The 21,877-nt window shown below is 44.0% G+C and overlaps 2 protein-coding genes across 6 annotated transcripts in view; one reads left to right on the top strand and one right to left on the bottom strand.

Moving 5' to 3' along the window:
- Positions 1-5,149: 5,149 nt before the first annotated feature.
- Positions 5,150-7,290, bottom strand: LOC142585261 (guanine nucleotide-binding protein subunit beta-like protein 1). Its single transcript, XM_075695883.1, has 3 exons — positions 6,992-7,290; positions 6,701-6,845; positions 5,150-5,860 (listed from the first exon to the last, which is right to left on the bottom strand). The coding sequence occupies exons 1-3, from the start codon at positions 7,124-7,126 to the stop codon at positions 5,196-5,198; spliced, it is 945 nt and encodes a 314-aa protein (XP_075551998.1). The 5' UTR covers positions 7,127-7,290; the 3' UTR covers positions 5,150-5,195.
- Positions 7,291-7,478: 188 nt separating this feature from the next.
- LOC142585259 (uncharacterized) overlaps positions 7,479-21,877 on the top strand; it is a 61,298-nt gene continuing 46,899 nt past the window's right edge. For 2 of the 5 annotated variants that reach the window (XM_075695881.1, XM_075695879.1), the window contains exons 1-6: positions 7,479-8,081; positions 10,724-10,838; positions 12,257-12,430; positions 13,518-13,624; positions 16,052-16,233; positions 19,369-19,439. In XM_075695881.1, coding sequence (XP_075551996.1) covers positions 7,846-8,081; positions 10,724-10,838; positions 12,257-12,430; positions 13,518-13,624; positions 16,052-16,233; positions 19,369-19,439 — 885 coding nt within the window. In that variant the 5' untranslated portion in view covers positions 7,479-7,845. Of the gene's footprint in view, positions 8,082-8,306; positions 8,528-10,723; positions 10,839-12,256; positions 12,431-13,517; positions 13,625-16,051; positions 16,234-19,368; positions 19,440-21,877 lie in introns of those variants that run through there. The other 3 variants (XM_075695880.1, XM_075695878.1, XM_075695882.1) reach the window with 2 other exon arrangements.

The raw sequence follows: 21,877 nt of genomic DNA, 5'->3' as shown, positions 1-21,877 counted from the left end.
GAAAACTTCTAACTGTAGTGCGTTTCGCCGGCACATTTTGAGTTCGTATTCCTTAAAACTGGTGCTGTAGGCACAAATTCTCTAGCGTAATGGTATGGCCTATGCACTCGTTCGTATAAATTATGAAATTGCAACATGCCTCCCTCCCGAAGTCGTTAATTAGAATGTTAATTATTTGTTTTCCTAATTAATAATCGTATTTACGATTATCGTGCAACTGCTGATGTCCGCCGCCGCGATTAGAAACACGCGATTTACGCAGCCACGCTTGGAATATTTTAGAGCCTTGCGGAAAGATCTACAAGTGGAGTTGTTCTGGCTTTTTGTGCTGTTTTCCTCTCACCTCGTCGAAGCTAGGCGATGCGGTGTCACGCGTGAATACATGCACATTTATTCGTGTAGGTTTTGACGGAGCACCTTGTTTATGACTGGGTCTATATACCAGCTGGTAGCCAGCTGCGGCTGGTCGCGCAAATATTTTTTTATTTCAGAGCGGCTCGTACCATGTTGCCGGAAGCAGTGAACATAACGCGATATCCCGTTCGCGTGTATACGTATATATTTCTCTGCGCCGTGATGGTGCGTTTGCGATCCTTAATCATTATCAATTATTAGTGAGACCGTGATTAGGAATAGCACTTTGGGCTGTATTAGTAAAGTACGGCTCTGAAATACTGAAACAGCCATGAAGAAAGGCTTGGTAAGCCATTAAAACACACGCACAAACACACACGCACGAAAAGGAGAGACGGGTGGCGACGCCTCGTTGAAATTTCCGCACTAGCGCGTCATGACGTCATGGATTTCGACGGCCTATGCCCAGGAATAGTTATTATTTTTTTGTAGGTAACGAAGGACTACAAAGTATTCTACAGGAGCGAGATACTTAAGAGAGTTTGGAGAACATTCACTGCACAACAAGCGCCGAAATGCGAGAAAATATCCTGCAATGGTATAACGTCACACCGACGTATACTTGCGCTTGGATTCTAACGCAAAATTTAAGAAGAAATGAAAGAGAAAAAAAAAAAAGAAGGAAGACACTAGCCTTTCATTTCCTTGTCTAGTAGTCAAGCTGTTAAAGTCAAATTAATAATACAGAAATTGAACTGAAAAGCCAAAATGCTTTTATCAGTCTAAACTGACAAACTTGACCTCGTGTTTCACTTTTGCGAGTTGGAAAAGGCGCACCAGTGAGAAACCGGATTAACGGCGCCGCTTTGAAGTTTCCGCTCGAACTCGCCGTGACGTCATCAAATTCAAGACAAAAAAATTAAGAGGTTATACGCGATAAAACAACGATCAGATTATAACAGGCACGCCGTATGTGGTTGTGCGAGAGGTGGATTAATGTTGATCACCCGGGATTATTTTACGTGTACCTATTTAAAAAGTGGAAGAGTTTTTTACCATTACGCACGCGATCGAACTGCGACTGCCGCGGCCTGTAGATAGAGTCCGCGACCTCGAGTTAAGCAGCAAAACGCCATAACCACTATAACCTAGACCAACCACGGCGATTGGACTTCACGAGCGTCTACTTGTGTCTCACAGTTAAAACCTTAAAACCAAGCACGAAGTAGCCCAACAGCATGCCCTCTTGACAGCACATGTTTACGACTGTGGATATCGTACGCCGAATTTTACAGTAAAAGGTCGCTGCATACGTAGAAAAACGAGTGTTGCACAGTTTTCATTTTATTTATTTATTTATTTACCCGTCGTGGTTGCTTAGTGGATATGGTGTTGGGCTGCTAAACACGATATAGCGGGATCGAATCCAGGCCACGGTGGCCGCATTTCGGTGGGGGCGGAATGCGATAACACCCGTGTACTTAGATATAGGTGCACGTTAAAGAACCCCAGGCGGTCCAAATTTCCGGAGTCGTCCACTACAGCGTGCCTCATAATCAGAAAGTGTAAATAATGTAATATTTGGGGTTTTACGTGCCAAAACCACTTTCTGATTATGAGGCACGCCGTAGTGGAGGACTCCGGAAATTTTGACCACCTGGGGTTCTTTAACGTGCGCCTAAATCTAAGCACACGGGTGTTTTCGCATTTCGCCCCCATAGAAATGCGGCCGCCGTGGCCGGGATTCGATCCCGCGACCTCGTGCTCAGCAGCCCAACACCATAGCCACTGAGCAACCACGGCGGGTAATCAGAAAGTGGTTTTGGCACGTAAAACCCTAGAATTTAATTTATTTATTTATTTTTCTGACAGCTGGCCTATAAAGCATTCAGATACGCTGAAGATGCCACCAGCTGCACTGTACACCACAAAGAAATTAAATCAATACTGCACTCAAAAACCACGAGAAAAAAAAAAAACATGTTCCACGAGTCCAGTGAGTACCGGCATAACGTTTTTAGCCGCTTTCTTTCTTTTTTGTTTGCGTTATAGAAAGCTCCAAACATTCTAAACAGAAATAAGGCCATTGACAGACGCCAGAGCTACAGCCTTAAATAAATTACGATGACACTTGTATCTACGAAGCAGTTTCGGTACGTCGTGCCGTCACGATACACCGGCTCGCTCCGTTCCTGAGGCCGCTGTGGCTGTCACACGCGAGCGCAGTCAGAAGCGCAGGCAACCCTCTATTGATGCGTAAGAGCAACGTCATCATACGTTTACGGTGACGTGACGTCAGAAAATTCTGCGCCGTTTCATGACGCCCCGATCACGCCCATGACGCCAGATCCGGCATTTCCGGACAACTTTATTATCACAGTGAAAACATATTTCCCAACCTTGCTATATCATGCTAAGTGCGAGAAGTGATAGAGTTGGCACAACTTCAAAAACATGTGTCAGTATATGCTCCTTAATTTCTATAGGACATGAACTATTGACAAGCTATATATTCCTCGCAATCTTGTAGCGCAATATTCACATTCGGCCTAGAGCAAAAAGAGCACAAAGTAATGCGGCGTTTTCTAGCTATAGACGGCAGTTCTTGAAATATCTATCTCCTTTCTCTTTTTTTCTGCTTCTGATTGCATCATGTACTATGAAAGTAAGTACAAGAGAGAGAGAGAGAGAGAGAGCAACAAACCAATCTTTGATTGATGCTGGAGCTGCTGTCCTGACCATACACCTCTCAGTATTGTCGCAGTATAGTATTGCCTGTATTGTACATGCCAGAAAAGCCGTTGTATATGATTAAGTCAACTCGCAATTCCAGATTGACGTGGGCGACTTATGAAATGACGCGTTTACATCACACACATGTGCACAACGTACAAGAAACATGCACTGTACTTTATTGTAGACCCACACGCACAACACAAACAAGTGCAAGAGGCTCACAGATGTATCGTTCAATATCCAGATCGGTACATCACACTTCTGGGACACCAGATAGACAAGCCTTACGGTGAGCGATGACATTGCAAGACGGAGAAAACGAAAAGTCGAGAGACTAGTGCCGACGCAAGCGATCATGGAATTTTCGCACCAACTCTGCTTGTTACCTGCCAACTATATAGGATAGCCACAAGCGTTCTGCTAGTCATCAATAAACAAAAATGGTTGCAGAACAATGTAGAACAATGCGCGACAATACTGCGAAATTCGTGTCGTCACAGTGACGTCATCACCAAAATTTAAGAATGGCATTGTTCGAAGTGCACTTTCTGCACTAATAACGGGGCGTTATTGCACTAAATAAATGAAAGCGTAGTTTTGAAACAATGATCTACTTGTCTAAACATTTCTGGTGTTCCTTAATGTTACCTTAACGCGAGTTGTTCGCTTGCAGTCTGACGGAAAACCGAAACGTGTCTGACATTTGAGATAAAGCACTGTGTGCGAAAAGGAAGAACAAAAACTCAAAATTCAGCCGGCAAAAACGTTCCGGAGAGATTTCACGCGTAACTTAACTCCAATGCTAACGAAAGAGCGAAAGAAATTGACATTTCGCCACCCAAGAACATCCCTCGGTTCTAACTGAACTTGTCCCCAAACGCATACGGTGGCTCAGCATTCCTGGCAATGAGGCAACGGGCTCGCGCGGCAGTCCCGGAAGAACGTCCTCGTGCCAAGATTTTTGGCGCGTGCTACTGAGACCCAGAAGAAAATAAACTGAAAAGAATGGTCCGGCTGTTTTGGCTGTGGTGGCCTCAGGTGGCGTCTCGAATTCCTTGGACTCGGGCGGCATCCTCGGCTTGCCGGACGGCCCAGGTCAAAATTATTGTGGAGCGCTCCACAACCACGCGTCTCACCTATAGCTTTCCGACAAAATTTGCAATCTAGTCACTCACATTTGCTGCAAATCTTTCGAAATATATGGCGTTTAGAAAAATACCCGATCGTGATCGTCTTCGGCAAGTAATGCTCTCGCTCCGTGGGTAGTTTACGTATTCACGAACACCGCAAAGAGAGAGGACAGAGAGAGAGAGAGTGATCGGAGAGAGAAAGCGCGAGCGTCCTGCGATTGGCCTTCGCCCACCCTGCCGGTGACATTCCGGTGATGGCATAGATCGAGACGCCCGACTAGTGCTTGCAACAGACTCCGTGGTAGCTGGCGATGAAGGAGAACAAAGCGCACGACACCATCACACCCAGTAAGAGCTCGCCCCCATAAAATGGCGAATAAAAAAATAATAAAAAGCGGTCGTGACAAAGCTCCAGCGCGCATTTTCATTCTTTCTTTCAACCTTTTCTTTCTCACCGTATATATATGCGCAGCTTGCCATAGATTGGGGCATGCCTAGGTGATGTAAGCGACGAGAAGGCGCCGTTGCCAGCGCATGATTAAGGTTAATTTTCAAGAATTCGTGCAAATCGGCTATCATCACCGTTTTTCGAAATACTGTAATGGCGGAAAGCTGCCCGGACAGCGCCATTTACAACAGTTAAAAATCAAAGTAACCATCCGTTATAGTAAAGCCGGTTACCATTCTAATAACCATCTGAATCAACGTTATATAAAAATTTACACTGGTACATTTATTGAAAGCAACTTAAAATTAAGCTGCATCATGCAGTGCGCACATAACAAAACTAAGGTGAAAGCGGGAGCCGACGTTTCGACAAGTGGACTTGTCTCTTCAAGTCATATCAAATAATTAATCATAACAATCATAATCAATCATAACAAAACTTAGTCATTCATGCAAACTGTGTCTTAGGAAACACGCATTCAATTCGTTTGTGCTGTTTATTTTATGACAGCAAAATAGTCATCAACTTCAGTTGTACAGAGACCATAAGGACACTGTCCTATCTTTGCTGCCCGCAGCAAGAAGCAAGCCCGCGTTGCACAAATCTTTTTCCGAGAACCTCACGGCTTGCACAGACTCCTTGTGCAAGTCCAGCACCGCAAGCGGCTTCAGGTTCTTCCAGCCGAACACGCGTATTCTCCCATCCCAACCGCCCGACGCAACAATCTTGCCATCGGGGCGTATTTGCAGGGAACAGAAGCCGTCATTCGTGACTGTCAGCCTGCGCTTCTCAAGAAGTTGTCCTTCATCTCGTTCAAACACACACAGTTCGTTAGACACCGAACCGCACATTCCCCTGTTCGCCCTGTGGGTTTCATCGAAGTCCATGCACATTATTGGCTCCGTGTACAATGCCAGTGTCGAGACCGGGGCACCACCACTTCGGATGTCGTATTCGACGATGCTGCCATTCTCATAAGCGGCAAGAACGCTGTTGCAGTCAGCGCTGAGCTTAATGCACATTGCCATGCCGAGGCGTTCCTTTGGCTCGAGAGTGGATGCGACGGGCTTCTTGCTTTCCAAGTCCCATACTGTAATCTTCCAGTCTGGCTCGGATGGCGCAGCAATAAGGTTCGACGCAGTACCAGGAAGGCTGCACTGGCAAAATCCTTTCGAGTCTGTCACTATAGTACCTGACCATGAGAGGAGAAAATGAGAGAGCGATATTTTTGGTAAGCAGCACTCTTTCGCTCGCATTAGACACTGAACAACATGTTTAAAGGAAACGTCTTAGCTAGCAGCACCTTAGCCACATTGCTATTTTGTTATTTTCCTGGGCATTCCACCTGCGTGCATAAATTGCATATGCAGGAGGAATGCCCAGAGGGTTTCGGAATCGTTTCGGTCCCAAAACTGTCCTCTGTCTACGCCACTGTTGTCTGGCTAAATGCGCATATGCATGTAAAATTTCAGAAAGTATCTGAAAAGATAGAGTAGGCAGCGGGAAGTCGGATAAATTAAATGACAGCACTGAAAGCACAAACGGTGCCAGTTGCAAGTATGCCAGTAAGTTTACCGAGACGGGGTCCTTGTTTTGCTTGGCGAACAAGGAGAAACAAGGTCTTTCTTTTTCTCCAGACACACAAAGAGATGCTAGTGCAGCCCCGATTCTTACCTCTTGCCCTATGCAAAAAGATTAACATGCGTTTCTCCGAGTGCTCATTTCGCAGACGGCATGAGAAAGCTACGAGCATAGATGAAAATAATGTGCGTCATAATTTAAACAGCATGAAAGTTTTCCCTCCTCCTTTTCTTTCTTGGGCAGCTGTGGTGCTGTTGTTTCGCATTAGCTACACAGGGCGACAAAAATGACTTCCTGCAGCTCTGTGCACAATTGCTCCCGATTAAAATTGTATGTTGTTGCACCTCCGAAAATCATACCATCCATATCTAGAGCGTATCGGGTAAGTATCACTGGTTATACGTCAAAATGCATGCAAGAAGGATAACACAAACGCGAGCAGACAACTAACCTGATTGCTTCCACTGGTTGTCACTCAACGACCAAATCGCCACAGTGCCGTCACGACCCTGGGTTATCACAGCTTTTTGGGAATGGCCGATCCATAAAATTCCCTTATTGTTGTGTCCCACTAAGGTGTGTTTTATCCTAAACGTCTAGAAAAAGAAATGCAATAGAAATGAGGCATTCGGACACCAAGTTGAGTGATCTTTGACTTGTACTACGCCGACAAACAGCCGTCAAAAAGAACTTTTTTTTTTACAATGACTTTAGGAAGTCGTGAACACCTCTCACCACTAACCTCAAGGTCCCAAGCAAATATTTCACCGTCAGATGATCCCGAGAAAAGAATATCGTCGATGAACTCGACCGTTGTTATAGGCCCACTGTGACCTCGCAAGGTATAGATGGGGTCAGGGGATCTGTTTGACATCATAAAAGTTTACCCACAAGCGTACATAGATAGTAGACGTGTAACGTAACTGCTTCTACATCGTGACAACGCTATGAAGCCGCTAAATCTGCGAAAATCTTGAAATCTCCGAGTCCGGCGTGCATTTTCTGAGGAAGCAGACATTTAATGTGTTGATAATGGCCGCGCACGCAGTTGCACACCCCAAACCATCGTTGCTATTGCGACTAAAAAAATTCAATGTAAAACTCATGAAATATAACTATTATGTTAAAATTGTTAAATATTTATTAGTATTACGTTCATTTTAAAAATATAAGTTTAAAAAGTTTTTTTTTGGTATACGAAACGATCGCAACTACATTTACGAATTCGCGGCTGAAACGACAAAGGCGAAAGTGAAACAACAAAAATTAAACGCGCACCGCGCCCGATGTTTCGCGTGCCTCACTTGTGCGGTTGCTAGCGGCAACTGACAATAACATTTCTCAAGCAAAAATGTGACCGCGGCGGCTGTTACTTCTTCGCTCCAGTGCTGCGGTGTACTGCGTAAGCATACGGCGCGCCTGTTTTCCCTCACGATGTCCACTCGTCGCCGTCGTCGCCTCGTCCTCGCGTGCCCAAACGACTTCAAGTGGCCGTAATCGAGTGCGGCGAGGACCGTGTGCTGTCGCTCTTACTTTTCTTTTCTCAGGCTCCCCCTTGATGCATACTTCGTGGGAGGTCGCTCGTTGGCGCGAGCCATGAAGAAGTTCTTCCAGAAGAAAATACTCAAATCGTCCTCCGCCAAGAAGCAGAGCACTGCTAGTTTGAGTTCGCACGATGGACACACGGACGAAATTCACGGCTACTCAATCGATCTCGCGAGGACGGACTCGAGTTTCACGAAGCTCCATAAGGCATGCTGGCTGGGCGACGAAGACCGGGCCCGCTCTGCTGCCAAGAAAGTTGACGTCAGTTTTCAGGACAATGAGAGCAGGTAAGCGAGAGCGCTTCGCTCGTTATCGTGTTGTCGCGGGCGGTAGTTACAACGTGCTTCCGTGCCCCTTTTTTTAATGGATGGCGGCGCGCGCGCGCGCGCGCGTTCTCCAAATTTGGTGCGTCCACGGTCAAGCAACTCCTTCGTGACCGCGAACTATGAGGGTTGTTTGGCACGCGTGAACCGCGTGTGAGACTCGCGAAGACGTTCGTGGGTGGACGGAAGTCGCGTGAAGGGGTCACCGCTCCTACCATGGAGCGTGTAGTCGCGTGGGCGCGATGCATTGTAGCTCGGCGCAGCCTCGATTCTTCAGCCGCCTCAGTCCTTCGCGCGAGCGCGGGGGACGGCGGCTGAATGTTTTCCGACGATACGCCTATCTCGGATGCGGGATGGAAGGGTCTTATCACAAGCATCGGCTTCGCATCTGCCTTCAGGGGCCTTGCGTTGTGCGTACTTTTCTTCAGTTTCTGCGTCCACTGTCTGTTGTAAGTAAACCGACCCGCCCGCATTATAGCAGCAGCCAGCCCCGTCAACAACTGTCAAATGCCACCTGCGATGTTTAAAGGCGTTTCCATTGTGTTATCCTTGGCTCACCGGTTTTCATGAAGTACCGCTTTGTGTATGGACGTTGTCTCGGTTGGCGACTGAAACATCAGTTACGGTTTTGTTGTGAGTGGACCAGTCACCACACTGCTTAAACGCCCTCATTCATTTTATTCCGGCTCCATATGTGATGCTTAGGCGCAGGCAGAGCTGTGCACTGTTTCAACAACCTCAGTGAAATGGCCGAGCGCTTCTGCCGCGGCTGTGACCCAGAATGGATAGACAAGCTACAAACGCGCAGCCCCAAGTTGTTTTGACAGCTTTATCCACAGCTGTGATACGGGAGGTGTAATCTACACTTTACTTTTTTTTCTTTCTTGGGGATAACGTTTAGCATTTTCCATCACAATGCTATCTTCAGGCAGGCGGTTGCTTCAATGTTATTGTTTTTTTTATGCTGCATATACTCTGCAGAATATTGTATATAAAGTTGCTTTGCTGTAACCTTTTAATGCTCTACTAAAAGTTGCCTATCATTTATGGCTGCTGCCAGGAAAATCTTGTGACTTGAACACTGATACATAGAATTTTGCATGTAGCAACGATTCTGTTTGAAGTTCAGAAAAAAGAGATAAAGTACCTTGGTGTCTTGCTTATTGTATTCACGTATACTGTATGTAGTTTGAATTAATGTAGTGGTGGCTATGTTGTCATCTGTCTGTATGAGCCCTTTCCCCTTGAGATGTAGAAAGGCTATCCCCCTTCCCAATAAACATTCACTAATTTCTTTCATGAGACGGTTTGGTTAAATTTTGTCTTCTCATCTGGTCCATTTTCAGAGCTGTTTAAGTAATCTGACATCATAACAAATATGTCTCAGACAGAGGAACATTATTGCGACAATTGTTGAGCATATTGGAGACTCTTTAGATTGGTGAGATTGACTTTCAAGGCTCTATTTTCAATTATTTGTTGGAAAAGAGTTGGCTAGTAGCGGAGAAAATGATGGCCAAAATTTCCCTTTCAGAACTGTGTACTCAAACTGCAGAACTCATGTGTTGATGTGAAATTGTGAATTTCGGTGTATATTTTCACGTATTTTGTCTCACAATAGCTTGGTAAAGGCTCTCAAAACTTCTTATAAAATCAGTCTATGGCCCTCTTGATTACAATGCAGCTTTTGTTTATCAACAAGCAACTAATCGTACTCCTAAGCAGGCGCTGTCAAAATTCATGACGTTAGGAAATACTAGTACGGGAACTGCAAGGTAGTGTCGCCACCCATCCTTTATTTTTGGCTATTTTCTAGCTTAGCAATCCTCTGCTCATAGTCAGACTGACATTTTATATTCTACAAGTGTAATCTACCAGTCCATCTTTTTACTACACTTGAACATGCTCAGAATAATGCTGCTCGATTTATATCTAAATACTGTAACCCCACAGCTAGTGTCCTATCCATGAAAAGCGCTCTGGACGTGCCCTCTCGTGTCTCCTGTGCAAAAGTTTCTTTCAGAGAATGTATTATGATGTGCCGCATTTCCGCCTTGATACTCTTTTGTATTTCATCAAGCATCAATGACAGTAGTTGCGCATTGCATATTATGCAAAGTTTTGCCCGTACTCATTTATTCCACAGCTTTTGAGGACTGGAGCAGCCTTCCTGGATCAGTTGCCTCCATGCGAGACATTATTTGTTTTCATGCATTTTTAACTATATAAACCAGGAATTTTCTCTTAATATTGTACTTCTTAACTGTACTGTTCCCCTCTGTAATGCATTTGTGCATTGAGATTAGCAGTAAATAAGTGTCTTAAGTCCTGTGTTATGTGTGTACTGCCATATTAGCAGATATGATAGCATTGACATCTCATATCATTAGTGTTATAATGAGTTCCATCCACTTATCCAGCCATATAATGCACACTACTGCTCTATGTGTTTGGGTTGCGAGACATACTTAAAAGACATGTAATAAGTGTGTGTAACAGAAGCAGTATCCCCAGGTTGAAGTAATTTAAAAAGTGTGAATTGAAAAAAATAAAGGGAACAAAGCATTTCGATTTTATCTGGCAAATTTCCTGTGCATGTTCTTCAGGAGCCCACTCCACCTGGCAGCTGCAAGGGGTCACGTGACCATTGTGCAGCTTCTGCTGCGTGCTCAGGCCCGGGTCGATGCCTTGGACTCTGAAGGGAAGACTCCACTGATGAAGGTGCAGTATTGTGCAGATGACAAGTGGCGAGACTTTGTACTTACCCTACAACCAAATTTAGGTCAGGCCGTCTTTTGCATGCACATTCCCCAGTACACTCTAACCTCAATATGTAACCACAGCCACTTGGCAACCTCACTTGGCAACCGCAATGTCGTAATACACAGCCTAGAGGGTGGAGGAAAATGTTTTAGTTGGGCAGCCTGTGATTTTGCCTCGGAAAATTCCCCACACACCTCGAGGCACACACACCCAGCATCTGGCTTTACTGGACACCAGCATGCTGGAACATGGTAGCGCACATGCTGCTCCAAACACGCACGCCGCGAGGACGCGGGGGGCGTTAGCAAGCATTGGTACAACCGATCTGCTTGACTGTCTGGTACATTATATGCTTTTTCTGGGTTGCGTGCATATGTTCTTCCTTATGTAAATCCCTCCTCCTTTTGTTGTTGCAAAGTGTATGTTGCATTACTGCAAAATTTTGTATTCAATACACGTTCCTGCCTGAGGCTTGAAATGCAGGTTGGCAATTCTCGATAAATAAATAAATATATAAATTGGCCCAAGAAAGACAATAAAAAGTGTACTATGAACTAGTATGAAAGGAAATACTAGGCTTTCCACCCAGACCTTTAGGTGTCCTTGAAGTGAAGTGCAGAAAAAGTGCCACATGAGATCTTCTTGAACTCAAGAACAACTGAAATGGCGGTACCAAGTGATTGGTAAGAATAAGAGGATTTGAGGAGCTTGATTATTTGTTAGTTACGATCATATGGGAAGAACAGACCATGAAGTCAGACAAAGTGTAAAGGAAATGAATTGTTATGTTTAATTGAAATGTTGAAATAAGGAAATGAAAGTTAACGAAAAGACAACTTGCTGCAGGCGGAAGCCAAAGCCACAGTTTCTGCAGTACACATAAAGTTCTTTACCAGTTAACCTACCATGGTGACCGTCCTCCTATCCATTTTCTTGTGTATTTATGTATCTGTATTCCAGGTTAGCTGTGGGAGTGCTAGCCATTGCCGCTCACGGTCATGGCTGCCGTGAGGGCCATGATTTTCACATTATGCTTCTTCAGAACTCATATGTGAGGAGATTCTTTCATGTGTCAGTGATTTTTATGTTTGCACACATAAATGCACACCATCCATTTTGTGCTGGTAACACCTTCCTGCAGCAGCCTGCTGAGCTCTCCATCCAGCTATATCCTACTACATTCTACCGCACTCGGGAGGCAGTTTTGAGGTTGAATAGAACAAAACATCATTTACCGACTGGTCTGAAAAGTAATGCAGTTTGCATTACTTTTTAAACCACTCATTAAATAAAGTTTGACAGTTGCAAGTGCATTTTGTTGTCAGCATGTTGACTTTATTTTATTGTAATTCTGACTGTCTCTCTTTCCTTTCCAGGCCGTGGAGGGCCATCATCTGGAAGCAGCTCGATGTCTGCTGGAGCAGAGGGCCAATCCTGATGTTCCTGACCAAAACCTAGACACAGCACTTCACTTGGCCCTTTCGACGGGACAGGCTGATATGGCTGCATTGCTTGTGCAGTTTGATGCCGATGTCTCGGCGAGGAACAAGGTGGAGACTTCTGTTCAAAACATAAAACATATCCCGAGTTTGCATCCACTCCCCCTTTGGATGATATAATTCATCGCAAAATAGGAGTTGGGCCTCATTGTGAATTGAGGAAAAAAGCACGGGTGTGCAAATATTCAAAATTTTGAATATGAATCCAATAGCAAGGACTATTCGATAGTCCTTGCTATTGGGAATAGTACTGCTAAAAAGTTTTCAACCATTCAATAGGAACGCTTCACTTTTAAGCAGCCTACAGTATATGAATTTGTTGTCTCAACATAGGTAAAATGATTGATTATTGAACCAGTCTCGCTGTGTTAATTTGCATCCTTATGATTAAAAAATTTTCAGTACTGTAATTTCACACTTTGCTCCTTCAACACAGTAATCTACATGCATCTGCTCACATGCTGTTTCCTTTTCTAATTACTGTAGTTGTCATGATGAGCCAATTAACTGAAAACTGCTTTTCATTTGCAAACACTGTTGACTGGATGCCCATATGTAAACAGCATTAGTACACATATCAGTTAATTTAAATAAGCCTATTTTATTGCCAAGGAGACTCCACACAAACTTCATATTTCACTCTTTAGAAATTGGCCAATACTCAATATTTGATTCAGTATTTAAAGGTAATTTTCTTGAATATTTGTTCTCTATTTAATTAGGAAAGTTCGCAACTTGAGCACTACGAGTTATCGAGAGTAAGTAGTAACCTTCACGCTCTGTAAATGCCTGCTAACATGTTGTGCTTGAGTGCACAGCCATGGATTCAATTTTGGGCTTTCATGCCTGTATACCAGTGAAGGTGGAGTACAAAGATGCTTGTGCAGTTAGATTTAACAAATGTTAAATGTCCCTAGGTGATGAAAATTAATCTGAAGCCCTTCACCACAGTGTACCTCGTAGTCTACGGTGAAAAGTTTGGCACAGAGACACCCCGAACTACTTGCGTCATTCTACTGGAATGACATTGCGTCTCAGCTTTGACATGTGGTGCACATAGTTCTCCAGGGCAAATCGACAATTGTTGATGATCTGTGTGATGAAATTTCAAGATCACACCTCTGTTGCCCGTTTGCAGGAAGGTATGTCACCGCTGTACTTGGCAGCCGTCCAGCAGCACCTAGATGTGGCCCGTCTCCTGTTAGACCGCGGTGCCCAGGCAAATGCTGGGGACAACAAGAAAAAGTAAGCACGTGACTGCAGCTTTGAGCAGGTGCAGTTTGCATATATAATACAGTAGACTTCTGTTAATTTGACTCTGGTTAACTCTACTTTTTTGGTCAAATCAATCCCAGCCGAAGGTCCCAGCCGGCGCTCATGCATTTCTATGGGAGCAAACTTTCCTTATTTTGATCCTTATGTTAGCCTTTGCCAGATAACTTGAACTTGACTGGTGACCACGCACGTGCCTAACCCCAATGGTAGCTGCAATTAGCTATTCCACTAACGTCAGCGTCTGTTTTGGCAGTGCTTGGGGTACAGTGAATGCGTCAAACACACGTCATCTCCCATCGAAAATGCCTATTTCTGGCCTGCCCCAGGAAGATGTTAAAGTGAAAATAGAAATTATTACAGTATTTATCCCCTTATTGTGTGCACCTTCTCTCTCTCTCTCTCTCTCTCCAAGAAAATTTGTCCAAAAATTTGCACTCCTTCAGCAGTGTAATATGATCCAAAAACAAAACTGCATTTGCAATGTTCACTCGTTGGAGCCAGCCTAGCCAGCATAATCATCATTGTCATTACAAGGTGGCGAATGTGCATGGTAACGGAACAAGTTTTCTTGCATGGCACGACGACATCAACATGCCACTTCCTGTCTGATTACACAAACACATTCAAGCTATGTTATTTTATCTGTTAAGCTAGCAGCAACCAGCCATGTCACACATTATTGGCATTCCAGAGAATTGTATACATTCCAGGATGAGCTAGCGAAGTCGTTATTGTAGGTTTGGATCACAATCCCGTTTGCAAATGTTGTGGAGTTGTTTCATAAATGTAGACTATCAAATGCACCATGGACTGCACAAATGATGACATGTTGTGATTCTTGATAGAAAGTCGTAAAGTGCTGTCTGAGAGTAATGACAATATACATTAGGTAAATAAGTTTCCATCTGCGAAAGTAAAGCTCACTGGTTTTGCCTTTTCCTTATTGTCAGAATCAGAGGCATGGCACATTTTTCTTGCTGGAATAATAAGTGTGCGTTTGATTTCCACATTTTTAGGAACTGTAATGTCATTTCTACATTAGTTTTCTAATTCGAACCCATAAAATGTAGGTGCGCATTCAATTGAGGGCCATGTTAGAATCAGGACAAGTACTTTGAACAGTTTTGGCATTTCTTTCTTTTTTTCTGCCTGCTGAATAATTTGACCAATTTCTTCGATATCATCAGGGTCAAATTAATGGAAGTCAACTGTAATGTTGAGAAAATCAAGACATGGAACTGTTCGTAAATATGTATGGTATTGTTGTCGCTGGGTTGATATTACAAAACATCAAGGGACACTAAACGTAAATATCAGATCTATGTAAATTGTTAGGTTGCCCTTCTCTAGAAATCATGCAGCATTTGTTTTTGGGTCAAGAGACTATTTAGTTGTAGAGAATGTCGGAGGCTGAAGAGGCTGCACATTTTTAGCGTAGTTTAATTCACCCGGTGTGAACACCATACTACTGTTATGTGGCTTGAGTATAAATAGCCACAGTCTTACCTGTGCTGCTGCAGTAACACTGCTTTTCATAGCCTTTTCTTGTGTGTTCATCTGCTAACTTATATCTCTTCATGATGGACTTCGTCTGTGCTTTTGTTACATTCCTATCTCCTATTGTGTGCCTGCGTTAATTTTCTGTTGTTGAGTTATTATGTTGAGTCGCTGTTTGAAGAAGGGCTTCGTCTGAGCTTTCTCACAAGGCATGCAATACTTTTGAGCCCGAACTGATTAACGATGATGCCCACTTCATACACACACTGTTCACCTGACACTGCTTTAATGTGACATGATATTCATTAGGCACTTTTAGAAACAATAGGCACTTTTCACAAATGCTCTTCAAAATTCAACCTTTGTGTTTTGATGGAACTTCTTTTGGGCTTACGTTACAGCTTCTGTTGTTTCATTTACACACAATTTTTTCAAGTCTCCTCATACACTAGCACTGGAGCATGAATTAGAATTGTTTCCTGAACAGCAAAAGCCACATGTTTCACCCCAAATGTTAGTGTCTCTGACGATATCAGTTTTATCTTCTCCTAACTGCTGCAAGGCAGCTTATCATTTGTCTTAACCGCCCATCACACTTTTATTTTCCATTGATTGGCTGTAGATATTTTTGCAAGGTCATTTGCATATGGGAGCTTTATTTTTCTTCGTGCACATCTAATGCCAAGGATGTGGGAGCACTTCAGCATTTTGCTAAAGAGGCATTGGGACTCGTCTGGCTGATATATTTGTTTGAGAATCTCTTCATTGGAAATTGTAATGTTTTTGGCACTTTTGTCAAGTCATAGGATCTCATACTTAATACGTGAATGATGTATTAGTACATTGGTATCAATTTTTTTTTTATTCTAATTTTGTGTCTTGTGCTGGCTTCACGTACAGGACTCCATTGATGGTGGCCTCGGAAGCTGGGTCAGTGGCCCTGGCTCAGCTGCTTCTGAGTCGAGGGGCCAACGCAAATGCACTTGATGACGAAGGTCGCACTGCACTCGACCTTGCTCGGAGATCTGGTCACGACGAATGCGCCAAGCTGCTTGCCACGAAGACCAGCAGCGCCCATGGTGGTGAGCATTTATTTGGTGGTTCAGATTCACTATACCCCCTAGACTACCTAGGTGTGGTTCTTGCTAAAGCTTCCCCCTTGTGTGGAAGCCGTAGGTCGGCACACTCACTCCCGCAAACACCAACTCATGCTCTCCCCACACTCATTTTGCAAGCATGAGACAGGGGATCGGTTACAAAAGGTACGAGCGCGCATGATTGTGAACAGGAGCGAGGGCCCGTGAGTTTGGGTGGACGTGATTATGATCAGGAGTGAGAACGAAAGCCAGCGACAGTGATTTTAAGCAGACTGAGTACGAATGAGAGTGAGTGTTGACAAAAGTTAGTGAGTACAAGTGGATGCCAGCAGGGACTTGAGTGAGTGCCAAAGAATGTGAGTGCTCATGAGTATGTGTGCAAGTGAGTCATAGCCTGCAAAAAATATTAGTGGCTGAATACGAGTGAGTATTTATTTATTCTGCAGACCTGTGTTGGAAATGGGGCTTGAGGTAATTGCAGGATTTTGTTCATTGCAGAATTGTTTGTTATTGGCGTCTATTGGAACATGAATAATTTAACATAGACTAGAATGAAGATTTGCTTTGTTTCATTTGCTAGAGCATGATGGTGCCATGAAACAGCCTTGGTAAAGAAATTTTTCGGCTGCAGTGCATTTAGCAACCATCTATTCTGGAAACCAACAGCACACAGGCTGAACTACTTAGGCAGTCCTGTTTGTTGTTTGTTTGATGCGTTTGGTGGTTCATTATATACCATATTTACATGCATAATGATCGCACCCCTGAATTTTGTCATCAAAATTGGATTTTTAAAAATTTACCATGCATGATCGCACCCCGAACTTGCCACAGCGATATGTTGTGTGCCAAGTCTAGCTAATAAGGATCACACTTACCATCTGTCGAATGCTACGCGAACGACTCAAGACAAACCAAGCGGTCTGCACGCACTAAACATTCTTAAGCAGATGCACCATTTCATTCCTTTCATCACTTTCCGCACTTCCATGACAAAAAAAAAAGCTACAACCAAACTTGCCTTTATTATGTGTAGGCTTTGTAATGGTTGTGGTGAACAACAACAAAAAAGGCGCCTTCCGATTCTCGTCTGCACTCGTGGGCACGCAACAAACCACGAGCGGCAACGATAGCAGTCACGTTTACACTGATAGATTAGAAGTGTACCCTATTCATACGCCGACGCTTGTAACACAGCTAAGATATTCGCCCACTCTTAGTGGAAACGTGCCATATTAGGATTGTAGTGAAGACAAATGCCGCAGTTTCCGCAGCATGCCCACCATGTGTTTCTATGTCACTGGCAGCTAAGCGCGCCCATCTGTTTCTGTCCCCTCAAAGTGGACATGTCTACGTTATTGTCGCAAACTTGCCTATATTAACAATATTATTCATTACTGATACAGATGAAACTGTTTCAATGCACGTAATGTGCTCATGAGAAGAAGAAAATCGCGTTCGGCTTGCTCCACCGGCCGCCATTTTTGTTTTGGTGTCCTGCACTACATACAGCGGCAGCCGCCTATTTGTTGACCTGTTGTAATCACGCAGCTAACGCGGGATGAAAAAAAAAAATTTTTATAGGAAATTTAACTCCCGTAGTGATCGCACCCCTGAATTTGCGTCAATTTTATTGACAAAAAATTTCAATCATTATGCGAGTAAATACGTTATCCACTTCACCTCTGCATGCACTTAATGACCACCTGTGCTGTTTTTACTTGTGTTAGTTGCAAAGAGGTTGCTCCAGTCATTGCACGTTTAGTTGCGAGCTGAGGGCTCGATATTATTTGAGGAAAAGTGTGAAGATTTTCATGTTTACACCTACCATGTCTGAATCAGGGCGATCTTTATGAATATTGTAATAAATTAAAACCCTTCGCCAAGGCACACTTGAGAGGTAATGCAAACTCCATTCTTGATTGAACACATTCCTTGTGTAGAGAAGGATTGCAACGATATAGTGGGTCATCCTCTATCCCTTTTAGGACGTTTCTGATTTTGTCGGACACCGTCACAATGCCTTTCATACACGAGTCCAATACATCTATGTAGCTGGTAAATGATTCACCCGGCTGCTGTACACATTCTCGCAAACACGATTCCGCTCACAGCTTGCGCACAACAGAGCTACCAAACACAGCCATTAAAGACGTCTTGAACGAGGACCGTGTAGGAAGGTCGGTCTCATGGTTGTTGTACCAGAGACTGGCGACACCCGTGAGATAGAAGAGCATGTTGCTCAGTTTGGCGGGATCGACCCATTTGTTGTGGGCGCTTACCCTTTCATATGTCATCCACCAGTCCTCGACGTCGGTGTGCCCATGTCCTGTGATACTGTCCTGGGATATAGCGACCGGTGTGACACCTATGGTGTGTGATGACATCATTACATTAGCAGCACAATATTATTCTTCTACCTATCCTGTCAGTGCACTCAAGCAGCCATGAAATGAGAAGATAACTCCATTGTCCATTTAGTAGGGCTTGTGCTAGGACTAGCTGGTGCATTGCTCTTGAATATTAAAATGCGCATTTCTGGGTGTCTGTTGTCTTTGTTTCACATCATGCCCTTTTATTGTTTTGTCCGACGTCATATATGCACAATGAGTCCATCTTGTAGTGTGCATTTTTGCTGGGTTTGTTAAATGACATACACAGAGTATAACGAGAAGAAAGGGGGTTAACTGAGGGGCCCGATTTTTATTAGTCATATCATAAGAAGCCAACAAACATTGGCACCAAGGACAACATAGGGGAAATTACTTGTGCTTAATAAATGAAATAAAGAAACGATAAATTAATGGAAGTTAAAGTGGATGAAAAAGCAACTTGCCGCAGGTGGGAACCAAACCCACAACCTTCGCATGTGTCAATGTGTCAATGGTGTCAATGTTTGTTGGCTTCTTATGATACACAGAGTATGACATTCATAAAAATGATTGGTTAAAAGCACGGGCCAGGTTTTGAAACTACTAGTATCATTTGCTTTTTACAACCAACATTTAATTCAGCTGTTTCACTGAATAATTTTTTGTTTGCGATTTTGGAATTTGTAGCTTCTGAGTTGGTTTCTTTTTGAGGTTAAGATCTACATCTAATGCTTGTTGCTCTTTTCAGGGGAAGTTGAGACTGCTGATATTGAGTCATGGAAGTCATCAAGTGACTCTGAAGCCAGCAGGAAAGGCAAGGTGAGCGCACTACCCAAAGTAGTCTTCTGTGCTTAATACTAACATCATATTTTCAACTATTCATTTTTCTTTTGCATTAAAGGGGCCCTGATTTTTTTTAACATAGTCTGCAAGTAGCATACGCTCCTTTGAACATTCCAGCCAAATTTTGCTGTCGTACACGATGCATGGAGCTCGCAAGCAGATTGCGAAGTCATATTTCTCTCAAACGCTCTCTTTTCAACAAAAGCTTGCCCCCTTACTATCTTAAGGAGGCAGGCTTGCGCTTTATTTTGTAATAAAGCAGATTCCCATACGCGACTGCTGTACGTAGCTGTGGTCAGCTACGTAGCGTAGATACCGTGGCCGCTGCAGGGTGTCGCCATGAGTCCACTGGCTAAGTGCACTGTGGCTTGCTGAGGAAAACCGCTTTGGCTTATGTTTAGCACGTCATAAGCGCCAAAATCGGACATCATGATGTCTGTTAACTTCGAAAATGAAATTTGAACTGAACGCCGCGGTGACAATAAGAAGGCAGAGCATTGTGGGCACGCCCCACTGAGCCATAGCCTTTGCAGTGCAAGGCATTGAAGAAGGAACAGAAGCACAGCAAAAGCCTTGTTTGATTGCCAATAACTCTGCTTCTGCTGAAAGCATTGAAATACTTTTTGCGGTATTTCTGAAATAGCCTGTTTTCACTCCAAATGCCTTTCTCCACTTCGATAGAAAGTGGTTCAGGCCCCCTTTAAGTGAAGGTCCTAGAGCTGTAAATCCTAGAAACATATTGGTAAGCCACAGTGCAGCCTAAATGATTTAATATGACAGCTTTTCTACCGCCAGCTTACGGCTTCACTTCCCAGGAGGTTACTGTGTCATGATGTCATGACGCACAATGTGTTCAAATGGGAGCTGTCCTGTTCCCATGTAACTAGCTTCTGCGCCATGACATCACAACATTGTAGAAATGAAACTGAAACTTGGTGTAGAAGAGCTACTGTACTGAATTACTAAGGGTGCTCGGAGGCTTGCCAGCACTTTTTCTGTGGTTTAGACTGTCATGTCAGTACTTCTTTAAAATACCATCGGGGCATCTACAAATATGCGGCTCTCATTAGGTACCATGGCTCAAGCTTAATGTCTGCTCCATGTTTGCTCGATTACTCGTCATCGTGGCGCAGTGGTTATTGGCGTTCCCCGATCAAGCACTAGATCTCAGGTTCAGTTCCTGGCCAAGGCACGTGCATTTCAAAGGGAGTGGAATGCATAAACTCTGATGTACTTCGATTTAGGAGCACGCTAAAGAACCCCAGGGGGTAAAAATAATTTGGAGCCCTCTGCTGCAGACTCCATCATAATCAATGGTGTCATAATCAATGGTGCTGTTTCATGATGTTAAACCAAATAAAAATATTTTTGTTTGTACATATTGTGAAAAAGAAATGTGCGGAAAAAACATACTAAGTGGGTAAACATACAGTGCAAAGTTATAAAAGATTTGACAGACTCAACTGTAGGTGATGTCTACGTAATTCAAAGCGTTGTGTGAATTGTTGCAGCATGAGACAGAGAAGTGCACTGAGTGGGCACGAGCAACCTGAGACGCGCCTTGTCGTTTGTGCGCCTTCGGCAAGCTTACGTTTGTGGTCCTCAAATTCTGCCTGGATCAGCAGCTTTTTCAGGCAGGGCATTTTGATGGGAACTTTCATGTGCCCACTCGGCGCGAATCACCAATCACAAAACACCAATGCACGTCAAGCTGGTGGCACCTCCAAGCGAAACTGAGACGCGCATTGTTTTTGTATTGCATTTTAAGACGGCCATGGGAAACCAAAATAAAATCAAGCTGGGAAGATGACACCGGAATATGATGTCTACAGTGCTGCCGAAGCGAAACATGATACTTACTTCGCGCTGTCTGCAGCAGGGAACGGCGGTGCATTTGGGTTATCACTTACTTAAAGTGTGCAGTGCGCTTCCAATGGCACTACGCCCCACACACTGTGAAACATAGGGAAAGATGCTCATCACAATAGGGTTGGTGGCGATAGCTGTGAATGCAGTGTGTGACAAACCAGGACGGATGGATAGATGGATGGATGAATAACTTTCTTGAGGTCCGTCGGTGTGCACGATTAGTGCGCAGCGGGCCGCTTCCACGTCAGGACAGAGAGGCCATGCCCCTTCGCCGCGTCGCGGGCCCGATGTACAGCCCAGAGCTGTGATTCAAGGTCCGGATATTCCAATACTGGTAGTATAGGAAACTCGGTGCCAAGCCCATAGTTAAGCATGGAAATCAACAGCTGTCATTTTGAAGCCTGTATTTCCCAGCCTTTCCGTGTTGTTTGAAAAATTTTATAGACCACACCCATACGACAGTCAGTAAAACTGTTGTTCTTATTGTGCTTCACTGGACAAATAAAATTCCCTTAGCTGTGGCCAGTTCTACGTAGGGCAAACGG

This window comes from Dermacentor variabilis, chromosome 6 (assembly GCF_050947875.1).
Source record: "Dermacentor variabilis isolate Ectoservices chromosome 6, ASM5094787v1, whole genome shotgun sequence".
Lineage (NCBI taxonomy): Eukaryota > Metazoa > Arthropoda > Arachnida > Ixodida > Ixodidae > Dermacentor > Dermacentor variabilis.
The sequence above is the reverse complement of the archived record's forward strand: the minus strand, read 5'-3'. Positions and strand labels throughout refer to the sequence as shown.

Excerpts from the sequence above, each read along its gene's own strand:
- LOC142585261 (XM_075695883.1), bottom strand. The coding sequence starts at position 7,126 with ATGATGTCAAACAGATCCCCTGACCCCATCTATACCTTGCGAGGTCAC. Across the intron at positions 6,846-6,991 it reads TATTTGCTTGGGACCTTGAG|ACGTTTAGGATAAAACACAC; the intron begins GTTAGTGGTGAG and ends TTCTTTTTCTAG. Across the intron at positions 5,861-6,700 it reads CAACCAGTGGAAGCAATCAG|GTACTATAGTGACAGACTCG; the intron begins GTTAGTTGTCTG and ends TCTCATGGTCAG.